The sequence below is a fragment of the Culicoides brevitarsis genome, chromosome 3 (genome assembly GCF_036172545.1).
Source record: "Culicoides brevitarsis isolate CSIRO-B50_1 chromosome 3, AGI_CSIRO_Cbre_v1, whole genome shotgun sequence".
In the NCBI taxonomy this organism is placed as follows: Eukaryota; Metazoa; Arthropoda; class Insecta; order Diptera; family Ceratopogonidae; genus Culicoides; species Culicoides brevitarsis.
Window position 1 is genome coordinate 4,653,014 of NC_087087.1, and position 14,129 is coordinate 4,667,142.

Below are 14,129 nucleotides of genomic sequence, written 5' to 3' on the forward strand. Positions count from 1 at the left end.
TATTCAATTTGCTAATCATTATTAATTATATTTTTAAATTATTTTTCTCATAAAGTCAAAAATAGTTGAATAATCGAAAATTCAACATTTATTTATTTATTTTTTATTTTAATTTATTTTTTATTTTTTTATTTCAAAAAAATTAAATTTTTATCATATTTTAAGAGTTTTCCATTTTTAGGTCAAAAATTAATGAAAATATTGTTAAAAAAATAATTTCTAATATTTTCGTATTTAAGCTAAAAAAATCTTTCATTAAAAAAAATTAACTTTGATAATTTAAAAAATTAATAAAATAACAGAAAATATTAAAAATTTAGTAAAATGTAAAAATTAATTAAAAATGCGAAATTTTTGAAAATAATTATTTTTTTTATTTATTTTATTTATATATTTTTATTATTTTATTTTATTTATTGAATTTTTTTTATAATAAATCAAAAAAAAAAAATAAATTAATAAAAAAATATTTTTCAGTTCTTTGAGTTAATTAAATATTTTTTTAAAAATAATTTTCAAACAAAAAATTCTCATTTGTATATAAAAAAAATTAAAATCTTTTCATAAAAAAAATTAATAATTTTTAAAAATTCAAATTTTTCAAATTCAAAACAAATTAATTGAACAAATTAAAAAAACTCAACGATTTCCTTCCACAAAATCAAAATTTTCATCACTGATGATCACGATAAGACACTCACGTCGTACCTCGTAAAAGCTCTTTAGTTTGCTTTCATGTAAGAAGAAGAAGACGACGACGAAGTGCTTTCATCCTCTCGTAAAATCCAAACATTTACACGTACAAGTGGCACGACGGCACAAACAAACAAACTCATCTCGTGTCAAAAAGTGAAATTCTCTCTCTGAAATTTTCTCCGTCGTCGTACGAAAAAAGGGCAGCAAACTTTTCTCACACACAAAATCTCTTTTTTACGTTCAATTTCTGACGTACGTTGACATCTCATCAAAAAAAAAATATTACAGAACTTTCGTTGTCGTACCTCGCTCGCTGCTAAGTAACGCGATGCACGAAGCTCGAACGAAAGAGAAAAATTTTCCCCCCTTGATGTTCTCCGTGTGTGTATGGAGAGTGGCTCGTACAAGGCCATTAACAACAACACTCGGGATGCTGCGAGAGATAATTTTGCGTACTACGTCTTTAGTTTGTAAATTGTGTGCGTACCGTGAATACAAATTGACGGGAAAAAATTATTTTTCGGAGCGTTTTTGACCTTTTTAAATAAATAATCAACAGAAAAAAATATTTTTTGCAAAATTAATGGTGATAAAGATTGAATTACTCGCCATAAAAACGTGAAAGCAATCAAAAAATCCCATAAAAAAGTGAAAAAAAAGAAAAACCTCAGACAGATTTGTGGTTTTAAAAAGTGAATTTTTTGTTGTTTACCAAAAATTTAACAAAAAAGTGACAAAATTTGCACAAAAGAGCTTCAAAAACACAGAAAATCATCAACCAGCAAAATGACCAACTCACTCTACTACATTTTTGTGCTAATTTTCCTGTTTCACGGTAAGTTTTTCTCCGTCTCGAAGAACTTTGGCACGCAAAAACGCGACACAACCCTGGATTGATTAATAATTGAACGACGAATCAAGCCAAAAATCACCAAAATTAAGGGTTAATATGCCTTCATGCTGTACGGATGGCGTCATTCTTCTCGCATTTTATGACGTAATTTCCATCTCGCAGCGAAAAGTCACTCGTACAAGGACACCAACGTACCTTCCATAGAAACAAACGTTCGGAACAGGATGAAAAATCAATACGTCTATGGCACGTAGAAGCGAAAAATTCAAGGATTCTCGGGGAAAATTCTCTCGTTTAGTGGCAACATTAAATAAGTTTGTAAGGAGATGATTGCTCGACAGAATGAGGAATTGGGACAAAAATGCTGTTTCGCGCCCATTTTCAGCATAAATTCAAAATCGATCAAGTACGTGAGTGAGATTGGAAATGTGTGTCATTACGTGAGGGAGATTCGCTTGTGTCGTTTAAAGGGAGAAACGAGGTTAAGTGAGGTCATGGGTATAAATAAAAAGGATGGAAATGGGATTTTTAGTTGTTGAAAGGGAAGATTTTGATTAAAATTTATCTTAAAAATTAATTGAAATTCGTTATAAATATTTTTTCAACAATTTTTTATAGAAACATTTAAAAAAATTTATCGAAAATGTTTAAAAATTATTTTTTTAGTAAATTTCATTAGTTATTTAAGTCATTTTATTTTTTTTAAATTCTACTATATTTATTAATTTTTAATTAAATTTTTGATATTTTGTTTAAAAGTATTTTTAATTTATTTTTTAAAAATTTTTATTTTTATAAAAATATTTTTTTTTTATTTTATTTTAAAATTTGCAATGAAAAATAAAAAAAAAATTAATTTAAATAAAATTATATTTAAAATAATTAAAATCAATACTTTTGTCAATTTTTTATTTTTTTTTTCAAAATAATTATTTTTTTTTAAATTTTAATTAGGTAGTTAATTATTTTTTTTAATTTTTTCTTAATTTTCTAATTAAATCGAAAAAATTTCTTTCTTTAAATTTTTTTTATAATTTTTGAAATAATTTTTATTTTTTTTATTTTATATAATTTTAATAATTTTATCAACTTTTAATTATTTTTTTTTATTTTTATAATTTTTTTTAAATAAATAATTTTTTTATAAATTTTAAAATTGATAAAAGTAATACAATTTTCTCTAATTTTTTTTTTTTTTTTTTTTTTTAATTTTTTAATTTTTAGCGCCCATTTTCATAAAATATAAATTTATCAAATTTTTTAAATATTTTTTTTTATTTGGTAAAAATAATAAAATTTTAATTAAAAATTTTTTAAATTATTTTTAAAATTTTTTTTCAAAAATCTTGAAATTTAAGTAAATTTAATTTAAAAAGACTCGTCAACTTTACATCAAATTTGCTTTCCTGTCTCTCAATTCAAATCCCTAATTGGCACATAAATCTCTCTCTGTCTGTCCTTCAAACTTCATTAATCCATGATTGAAAGTATTTACGAAACAAACGAACGAAGGAAATATGCTTTCACTCGAATTATTGCACTTTATCATCAGCTCAACGTACGAACAACAACCGGCCTTAATTTAAACATTAAATTTATGTTCTGTGTGTATGTTTGCGCGAGTGAAATGTAAACCATGAATATTAATAATAATGCGCGATGTCAAACAATGTCAAGTAGAATAAAATAAAAATTTAAAATCTCATCGACCTTGGATCCCATAAACAATAAAAAAAAAGTAAATTTCTTCCTACATTAATTTCTCTTCAGTGGGATTTTGTGTTTTATGGTTTTATTAATAATTTAAAGGGAGGTTTAATTTGGGGAAATGTTTCAAGTTTTATTTTTGAAAATCAAAAAAATAAAATTTTTTGAAAGATATTTAAAGTTTTTATATTTTTTTCAATTTTTTTTATTTTTTTTTTTATTTTTAATTTTTCAAAAAATTTTTTTAAATTTCAATTAAAAAAAATGTGATTATTTTTTATTAACTAAAAATTAAATAATTATTTTATTAATTAAAAATTAAATTAATTTTTAATTATTTATTAAATATTTAATTAATTGTTTTTTAAATTAATTCAAAAAATTCAAAAATTTTAAAAATCTTTTAACTTGAAACATTTTTCTAAATTCCTTCAGCCTATAAAGGAAAAAAAATAAATAAATAAATGACAAAACATCCAATCAAAATATTTAAAATTTAAAAAAAAAATATAACTCAATTTGTAACTCAATAAACTCACAAAAATATTCCCATTCAACTCGAGATTTAATTAAAACGAGTCGTCTGCTCGGTACTTTGCATATTTTTATTCCATTCAACCTGCAGCAAAATGAAAAAAAAAACGATTTTAATGATAAAGTGCTCGAAAGCGAAGCAGAAAACGAAATGATGAAATGATTGCAGGATGACAATTGTACGCAAATTAATGATGAACCGAGAAATTTATTGCAAAATTTTCATTCATTCAAGAAATTTTTTTTAGAATTGTGTAAAAAAAAAATATGAAAAATTTTTATCTAACAAAGAGATTAAATAGAGATGAGATTACACCGAATATGAAAGGATTGCGAAATATGTCGGAGTGTCATGTTTGTGGTCTGTTCCAGCTTCTTTCTTTTCGTTTCTTTTGTTATCTTCATTAAAGCAATTTATCATTTTCGTTTCTTTCTGTATGGAACTTAATTTGCGACATTATTATCATTACGTTGAATTGCGTGTGTCAGAGCAATCAGTCATTCGAAGCAGTAGTAAAGTAGTGATGATAATAGTTTCGAATGAATGAATGAATCAAACGACGAGACAAACTAAGAAGCTGAAACAACAAACAGACTGAAGAGCGCAGAAGACAAAGAGGGTAATCGACTTTATAAGTGGTCCATAGAGATCACTTGGAAAAAAGTTGAGGGATAATTGAATAAAATTGATATCGCTACAGTGTTCGTCTTGTAATGCTATCTAGCCTTCGTTCGAGTGTTTGTTGTTGTTTCTTTGCATTAAAGAAAGAGATGAGACATGAATATTTATGAAGTAATTGTGACTTTAAGATAAAGAAAATGTTCTGATGAGTCATAATAAGAGATTAAAGAGATAAGAAACGAACGGAATAAGATGATATGAAGACTCTGAGGTTACATTTATCTCTTGAAGAGTTCAAAAAAGCTTAATTCCTGAATGAATTATTAAAATAAATTTTTAATTGAAAAGCTTGAAAGCCTTTAGATCATTAAATTCAAAAAATTATATTTCAAATCGACGAAATTTCTTTATGGAAGTTTTTGAAACAAAATTTTTGCATGATATCAAATTGATAAAATTAATTGGGTTGACATGTACAGAAAAAAATGAAAAAAAATTGGTTTTCTGAACAAGAATCTAAAGAAAAATTCTTTAAACTGCGGTTCAAATGTGAAGAACTTAGCAAATTTTTGCTTCGATCGATCAACCTAAAGAAGATATTTGAATTTCAAATAATTTAGCACGTGAAAGTTGCAACAATTCTTATTTAGGTTTCTAAAACCTAACCTGAAAATAAAAAAAAAATAATAATTATGAGAAAGAAAATTTAAATTAGATAAAAGAAAATGTTAAAGAACTTACCAAAAATTTTTGACAATAATCTTGAATTCTAACTTCCATTGATTCGACCAAATTCCATCAATAGCCAATCAAGTAAATACTGTCGCCTCCTAATTATGATCTGCCTCTAATCCAAATTGTCCCTTTCTTCCTTTTCGCCAACACGGAATTGTTTGGTTTTGTTCTCGACATTCCATCACACAATTGGCAACATAATAACCAATAATCCATTGTTGATTTGATATGAATTCGTAATCTGCTACACTTGAGCTGCTCTTTCTTCTTTCCCTCAAATAAATGTTGCAAATTTAATTGTCTTCAATCGGATACGGAGAGAGACAATAAATAAAACAATAGGATTATTCTATAAAGTGTGTCCTTCTCCTTGTCTCGTCTTCGTCTCGTGCTCTGTAATCAAAACAATTTTGAGTACTTGAATCAACAAATCAACGACGTGAATTATTGATAAACTTACCTGTGTTGTTGAAGAATTCATCAAAAGAGGACCAACCCGTTAAATAATTCTCACTAAATTTTGGGACAAAATCAATCTCAAATATTGATTTTGTCTCGCCAAACATTTTTAATGCCTCCCCATAAATTGTGGACATAATTTACCACATCAAACATGGTAATTTTATGAATTTTCTGGCGCCTTAATGACCTGTTTTTTGTTCGCCATTTGTGCGAGTATCTAAGCATGGATGACAAATTTGCATCAAAATCAATTTTATGTTCTGTGTTTGGCTTTTTTTGGCAATTAAAACGCGACAAAATATTTTCAGATGGAAATATTTTTGGATCAAAATATTTATTTTGGGGGATTAACCGCGTGCCATGGCATCCAAATTATTAAAATTTAGGTTTGAATTAGCAAAATGGCGATTTTCAAATTTCAAACTGTCATTTTTTGAATTGACATTTTAAAACTTTTAGATTTTTTTTAGTTTTTTAACAAAAAAAACTTTAATTTAATTAAATTTTATATGTTTAAATGAAATTCATCGACAATGTCATTGTCTTTGATATTTGCCAACATTTTGTAAATAAATAAACACACACACGAAAGTTACTTTCGTTGCATGATTATTCACAAACACAGACAGAAAGCAATGTAAATCATCAAAATAATAATGGAAATAAACAAATATAGCATAGAATTAAGTTTGATTTGCAGTGCATGGGAATGAATTTGTGTTTGTGTGTGTGTGTCAATAACATATTTTAGATAGAACGTTAAAATGTTGCATTAGAATAAATAAATCTAAAATAGAGCGAGGCACAGAAGGAGAGAGAAGCTTGTTTGTAAACAGTCATAACAGAACAAAAACAACAACAAGAGTGATGTTTGATCGTAAAATGTTTCCATTTATTCAATTTAATAATCATGATCATCATGATAATAAAATTATTTGTTAAAAAAAATGTTTCTGCGGTTTCTATCATGAGCGGTTTTTTTACTATTTTGATTCGAAGAGTTTTTTTCTATTTTAAAAATATTTTGCTTTTATTGGAAAAAATATTATTTTTCTTAAATTATTTTTTTTAGAATTTTTGATTTTCTTTAAAAATAAAAAAATTATCGAATCCTAAAAATTTTAAATAATTTTTAAAAAAAAAAAAAATATAAAAAATTTTTAAGTTAATTTTAATTTTTTTTAAATTTTATTTAATACTTTTATCATTGATAAAAAAAAATTTTTTTCATTAGAAATTTATTTAAAAATAATTTTAAAAAATTTTAAAATGATAAAAAAAATTAAATTATATTTTAATGAAATTTTTTATATTTATTTTTAATTAATTATCATTCTTCATTACAATTATACTGTCAATTATTGAATTTTAAATTAATTAATAAAAAAATAAAAATTAGTTAATTCAGTATATTTTTAATTTTTTAAATAATTTAATAAATTTTAAAAAATAATTAAATTTAATTTCAAATTTATTTTTAATTTAATTAAATTCTTAAATTATTTTAATTCAAAATTAAAAAATTTAAATTAATAATTGAAAAACGCAATAGAAAATTTAAAAAAAATTATGGACAATTTTTCCACAAAAAATTATTTATTAATTTATTTAAATATTTTAAATGTGATAAAAATATTTTTCGATATATGAAAAAATTATTAAAATCTTCAAAATAGAGAAAAATTAAATTTTATTTAATAATTTAATATTTTAACTAAATAATTCAAAAATCAAACATACCTTCATAACTTTCCCTCTTCAAACAGTTTCGCGTAACCATTAATTATCGCCATAAAATATCAATTAACTCCGTTTACTGTAAACCGCAACATCACACTTGACTGCATCGGAGATTTATGCCCGCCAACTAATCCATGCTGAAACCAAAAACAAAAGAGTCATTAACAAATGATGATTATTATTATAATCGAATCGAAATCAATAATTTATGCAAAGCGGCGAGGCGATGACGATCCCTAATTCGCCATTCATAACGAATTTATTGCCGTGTAATGTGCCAAATTGCATTTATGCAACAATTAAACACCTCGCAGGCAGCTTTTAATGGATTGTCTCGTGTTTTTACTTGCAGAATGTCAAAGGATTACGGCATACAACCAGGTCACGATATCCGTGCCGACGATAATTGATGTCAGAGATTTCGCGTCGGTGTCGTGTAATTACAACATTGGCTTCCACAAATTGATCTCTGTCAAATGGTACAAGGATAATAAGGAGTTTTACAGGTAATTTACGAGATTTAATAATTTTTTGCTTCATTTCACTTTTTATATTAAGATGGATTATTATTAAATTTTATTTATTTTTTTTTTATTTTTCAAAATATATTCTCATATTTTATTTTTATTTAAAAAAATTTTAACGAGAATTTTCGCAAGTTTTCCTATGAATTATTTTATTAAATTTTTTTAAAGATATTTTTAATATAAATTTAATTAAAATTATATTTATTTTTTTAATTTGTTTTTTTTTCACAAGATAAATTTTTATAAATCATCAAGATCATATTTTAATTAAAATTTATTTATTTTTTTTTTTAATTTTTTTTTTAATTTTTTTAAATTTTTAAAATTAAAATTTTTAATTTTTTTTTTATATTAAATATTTTATTTTTAATTTTTTTTTTTTAATTTTTGTTGGCTTTTATTCTAAATTAGAATATTTTTTTGAAAATTAATTAAATTTATTTTTAGAATTTTATTTTTTAAATAATTATTTAATTAATTAATTAAAATTTTATTTTCTAATTTTTTTTTTGTAAATAACTTTTCAACTTTTAACACTTCTCTCATTTGAATTTTTCAATTTTTTTAAAATAAGTTTATTTTTAATCTCTTAATTTTTTTATATAATTTTTTTTATTAATTTAATTAAAAATATTTTAATTTTTTTTTTATTTAATTTCTCAACTTAAAGATTTTAATATTTATTTTTTTTCCTAATTTTTTTAAATAATTTTTTTATATTTTTTTTTTACTTTAAAAAATTTTTAAATTTATTTTTTTTTATTTTTTAAAAAATACTTTTTTTAATATCCTAATTATTTATTTAATATTTTTTTTGTAATTTAATAAATATTAATTTTTACTTTAAAATTCTAATTTAATTATTTTTTTAATTCAGATTTAATTTTTTTTTTAATTATTTTTATTTTAATTTAATTTATTTTAAATTATTTTTTTATTTATTTCAATTTTTTTTATGGAATTAAATTAAAAATTCAATGAAATAAAATTTTAAAAAAAATAATATTTTTTTTTATTTCAGATACACGCCATTCAACACTCCGAGCGAAACCCGAATGACAGTAAAAGGCGTAAAAATGTCGGATCGTCACAACATCGTGTGCGACGAACGCGCTTGTCGCTTATTCCTCAAAGACTTGTCAGCCCAATCGAGCGGCATTTACAAGTGCGAAATTGCCGGCGAAGCTCCAACCTTCCAAGTCGTTCAAAATCAAGCCAACATGACAGTTCTCGTCTTACCGAAACGCGATCCTCACATTCTCGGCTTGCAACATCAACGCTACCGTTTTGGCGAAACCGTAAACGCCAATTGCACTTCTGACGTTTCCAGCTTGCCCGTGAACTTGCAATGGTACATCAACGACCAAAAGGCGCCGCAATCCTTCGTCAAGCAACCCGTGCAGATCACAAACAACCTCGAAGGCTTCCAACTTCAGTACAAAATTTCCGAGTTGTCGTTCAAAGTCGAAAAATCTCGCTTCCATGACACGCGCGGACAGATAAAACTTCAATGCGTGGCGAAAATTGAACGACTTCCGTCGACGGCGCAACCTGTGATCCGCGAAACATCGACTTACATCAATTTGGTGACACGCGGCGACGATTTGAAGAACCAAAAACTCATTGATTCCGGTTTGTTTTTAATTAAAAAATTAATTTTTCAATATTTTTCATTAAAAAAATTATTTTAGGAGCATCCAACGTTGCTTTGAAGAACATCCTGACGTCAGTTTTAATGATTTCTCTCACACTGATGATGCAATAAAGACCGAAAAACCCCGCAAAATATTGGCAAGCAACACTGAATGTACTCAAAATTAAACAAAACTCACATATTTAGGACACGTAGATTCGTCATTCGTAGAAATTCACGTAAAAGTAAGAAAATATTCAATAAATGTCTCTCCATGGCTTGACCTAAAAACTATCATCCCTCGAATAATTTCGGACAAAAAAACACCATTAGAACCCCTTTTTATATTAAAAACGTTAAATTTCCTGTTGATATTGAATTAATATTGATTAAAAATGGACGAAAATTAAACCAGAAACTTAAAATTTATGACTCGTTAATAAAAACTCGAATTTATAAATAAATAAAAAGAGAAAAAAATACTAAAAAAAATCATACTATACTCGTTGACGGTTAATTTTAAGGATTTAATGTTCGTTGTAACTTTTACAAATAATAAAAAATAAAAATCTATCAAATTAATATTAAAAAATAATTAATTAAATATTATTATTAAAATAAAAATTAATAAAAAAAATATCTTGTGTGAAAAAAAAAATTAAAATATTAAAAAAATAATTATTTTAATTTTTATTTTAAAATTTTTTTTTAATTTTAAAAATTATTTAAAATAAATAAAAAAAAAATTAAATTTAAAAAATTTTTTTTATTATTTTAAATATTTTTTAATATTTAGAAAAATAATTTAAAATAGAAAAAAATATTTTTTTTTTATTATTTTAAATAAATTTTTATATTTATTAAAATTATTTAAAATAAAAAAAAAATTTAAGGTAAAAAAATATTATTTTAATTTTTTTTTTATTATTTTAAATAATTTTCAAAAATTAAAAAAATTGACGAAAAAAAAATAAATAAAATGGCCTATGTTTTATTTTATTTTGTGATAAATAAAAGACAAAAAAATTATTTCAGTTCCTGATCAAAAATAAAACACAAGAGTGAAATAAAAAAAAATCTTCGAAAAAAGCAATTAATAAAATAAATATCATTATTCAAAATCTTTGTCTTCATTTTTTTTTTATTTTAAGATTAAATCATTTAATTAAAAAATAAATATAAGAAAAAATAGTAATTAAAAATCAATCAAAGTAAAAAAAGAAAAATGCACGAAAACCCCTAAAAATAAAAAATAATAATAAAGAAAATATTTTTTGAATCGCACCTTTTTACATAATTAAAATAAAAAAAAATTAAATGCAAATTTTTAATGCACAAGAAATAATTCTTAATAATTAAAATTAATTATTAATTAATTATTTAAAAAAATAAAAAATACCGTAAAATAAATAAATGTTTATATTTTTCGACAATTTCTTAGAATCTACCGTCCCACCATTTCAACAAAAAATTCCATACAGACAACAAAAAAAATGACAAATCTCTATTTTTCCACAAAATATCGCACCATATTAGTAAAAATAAAAATATATTTAAAAAATGTAGAGTAGTTGAAAAATCATCATCTACTTAAGTAATAAAATAAAAAAAATAATTAAATCCTATAGAAATTATTTTTCATTTTTTTGTTTTAATAAACAGAATGAAAAAAAATAATATTAAAAATATTTTTTTCTCTCAAATAATTTTAGAAAAAATATTGTAATTTAAAATAAAACAAATTAAAAGAAAATCTCTTAAATAATTAATTTTTTTTTTTTAATGAAAGAAATAAAAAAAATTAAATAAAAAATTATTTTTATCCCTTGAATATTTTTTTTTGAAAAAAATAATTAATTGACAAAATGAAAAAGTAATAAAAAAAATTATTTTCATTTTTCAAAATTTTTTTAATTTTTTTTAAATAAAATTAAAAAATATTTTCATTCCATGAATAATTAAAAAAAAAAATTTTTAATTTTTAATAAATTATTTTCATCCCTCAAAAAATTTTTGAAAAAAAATATTTATTTTATTTTTTTTTTTGGCTCAGAAATAAATGAAAAATAAATAAAAACTTTAAAAAAATGAAGCGAGATAATGATATGGTATTAAAAAAAAAATATTGAGTATTAATATGATGAACGAAAAAAAATGATAATTCATGTTTAAATATTAAAAATAATTATTAATGAATAATAAAAAAAATCTGGTAATAAAAAAATGAAATAAAAAAATTTATTGTAATTAATATTTTTTTATTTACTTTTAATTATGCGTTAATTTTATTTTTTTTACAAATTAAAAACAAATATTTTTTTAACGACTTAATTTTTTTACGACAATTTTTAAAATTTTATTAGAAAAAAAATCAAATATTTATTTCATAAACAATTTATTCAATGAAAAATTACGTATTTGCTTTACAAAATATAATTACTCTTCATTTTCTATCTACTTTTTTTTCATATAAGAACCATCAAGCCATCAACAAGAATTAAAGAGAAAACATCGGAAAAAAAATTTTTTACATCCTCGCCTGTTTCGCAGGAGTTGGCGCCTCCGTACTTTGCATCGCAATCGATTTCAGCATCTCCGAGTTCGTCATGTGCCCAAAAAGTGTACATAACAATGCTGGTCCATATCCCGTGGCACGTTCCCCGCAATGTACAGGCGATGCCATATCCACATGTAACCAAACTCCCTGATAATCGAACCCTAAATGAGCATTTATGAAGAGTCCCGCACACGAAACTTGCGCATTTGTACGATCCGCGACAGAATTTTTCATGTCAGCAACTGCCGAGGTGAATTCCGAAAAATGCAACTCGGGGCAATAAGGCACGGGATATGCCAAATCGCCACTTTTTCGTCCCGCTTCGAAAGTTTTCCGCTCCCACGTTTCATTATTCGCGAGAATTGCGGCGTGATATTTGCCGGTTGCGATGCCCTGAGCTCCTGTTAACGTCGCCATATCGAGGATGATGCAAGCATGGAGATCGCGTTCGGCATAAGCAACGCCATCAGCAAGTACGAGCCTTCCTTCCGCATCGGTATTGTTAATTTCAACGGATTTGCCGGAATATAAGACGTGAATGTCATCGGGACGAGTGGCATCAGGACCAACGGAATTTTCAGCTAAACAAAAAATCGCATGTAAATTTTCCTTGAAACCAGCTTTGACGGCGGCGTAAAAGGCTCCGAGAATTCCGGCGGCGCCTCCGCAATCGCGTTTCATGCCGGGCATCGCAGTTTTGCCTTTGATACTCAAGCCGCCCGTATCGAAGACGATTCCCTTGCCGACCCAAGCGACAGTTTCCTTCGCCCCCGCCGGTTGATGCGACAAAACTACCAAAGCGGGGGGGTCATTTGCTGCCTTTCCGACGCCATAAATGCCGCCAAAGCCTTTTTCACGGAGTTCTTCGCCTCGGATTATTTTTGGCTCGATACCCAAGGCTTTGGCAACTTCCTTAACTTCTTCAATGAACCCACTGACGTTCATTTCGTTGCATGGCGCATCGACAATTTTCGCTGCCAGACGAATCCCGTGAGCTGCATTCTCCAAACAACTCACTTCGTCAGCAGTTAATCCCATATTTGGCCCCGAGGCGTCGATTAAAACGAATTCAACGTTCACCGTGGCTTTATTTGCACCCGCCCCGCTCTTTTTGGAGTACAAGGGAAATGCTCGGGCCACTGCACATCCGCTCGCGAATAAATCCTGACGTTCACAAACAACAACAACGGTCTCATCGACCCCAATTACGCCCGAACGGACAATCCGGGTGATCGCATGAGCTCGAGAACTCGTGTTATGACGCGAACTTTTCAACGGCAAAGCAGCAATTTTCGCTAAATCCAAGTAGAGCGAACACGTATCCGTCGGTTCGGGATGCAAATAGGACACGGCATTGTTAAAAGTTTCTTCATTCACGCGAGATCCAAGTTTGCAGGAGACTTTTTCATATAAACGGGCTTGTGTGAGATGCTTTACTTGACCCACGATGAGCACGGGATGCGTGTGCGGATCGGAAATCGTCAGATTTTGATTGAATTTAAGACTTACGGGCATCGTGAGCTGAAACAAAGACAAAAAAATGTATTAACTCGCGTTGTTTGAAGCGCAAGAATAACAAATTCTGACATCACATCGGTATTTATAGGAATAAAAACAGATAATTCTCTCGGAAATTGCTCACGTCTGAGGAAGACAAAAATTGACGTGTGTGCGATAACTCCAAAAAAATAAAAAAAAATTTTTTTTCATTGTCTGAGTCAAATTCTTATAAGATAAGCGTATCTCAGCAATTCACTACTGACAAAAGGAACAAATCTGACTGAGATAAGGGTTTTTACATGGATAAATAATGAACAACAATTTATGATGAAATTTTAATTTTAGGCGAATTTTCTGAGAAAATTTCAATAAAACAGGAACTAAAGGAGCTTACCTGACAATTTTTAGCCAAATTCGGAGCCCAAATACTTGTAAATTTAAATGTAAATGATGCCGAATGTTGTGATGTACGCAGAAAAAAAAATCAAAGTTGATGTGACGTTACGGGGTTACCATTCGATTTTTTTTCGAAATTCACTTGTTGAATAATTTCGAAAAAATTA

The 14,129-nt window shown here is 25.9% G+C and overlaps 2 protein-coding genes across 2 annotated transcripts; one reads left to right on the forward strand and one right to left on the reverse strand.

Moving 5' to 3' along the window:
- The first annotated feature begins 1,188 nt into the window (after positions 1 to 1,188).
- LOC134834938 (uncharacterized) lies at positions 1,189 to 9,977 on the forward strand. Its single transcript, XM_063849766.1, has 4 exons — positions 1,189 to 1,531; positions 7,702 to 7,855; positions 8,898 to 9,508; positions 9,568 to 9,977. Exons 1-4 carry the CDS (start codon positions 1,483 to 1,485, stop codon positions 9,639 to 9,641), a joined length of 888 nt encoding a protein of 295 aa, XP_063705836.1. The 5' UTR covers positions 1,189 to 1,482; the 3' UTR covers positions 9,642 to 9,977.
- Positions 9,978 to 11,793: 1,816 nt separating this feature from the next.
- On the reverse strand, positions 11,794 to 14,079 carry LOC134833902 (probable aminopeptidase NPEPL1). Its single transcript, XM_063848393.1, has 2 exons — positions 13,961 to 14,079; positions 11,794 to 13,587 (listed from the first exon to the last, which is right to left on the reverse strand). The coding sequence occupies exon 2, from the start codon at positions 13,579 to 13,581 to the stop codon at positions 12,037 to 12,039; it is 1,545 nt and encodes a 514-aa protein (XP_063704463.1). The 5' UTR covers positions 13,582 to 13,587; positions 13,961 to 14,079; the 3' UTR covers positions 11,794 to 12,036.
- Between the last annotated feature and the right edge of the window lie 50 nt (positions 14,080 to 14,129).

Coding starts and splice junctions, on each gene's coding strand:
- LOC134834938 (XM_063849766.1), top strand. CDS start 1,483: ATGACCAACTCACTCTACTACATTTTTGTGCTAATTTTCCTGTTTCAC. Junction 1,532..7,701: donor GCTAATTTTCCTGTTTCACG/GTAAGTTTTTCT, acceptor TTTTACTTGCAG/AATGTCAAAGGATTACGGCA. Junction 9,509..9,567: donor CCAAAAACTCATTGATTCCG/GTTTGTTTTTAA, acceptor AAATTATTTTAG/GAGCATCCAACGTTGCTTTG.
- LOC134833902 (XM_063848393.1), bottom strand. CDS start 13,581: ATGCCCGTAAGTCTTAAATTCAATCAAAATCTGACGATTTCCGATCCG.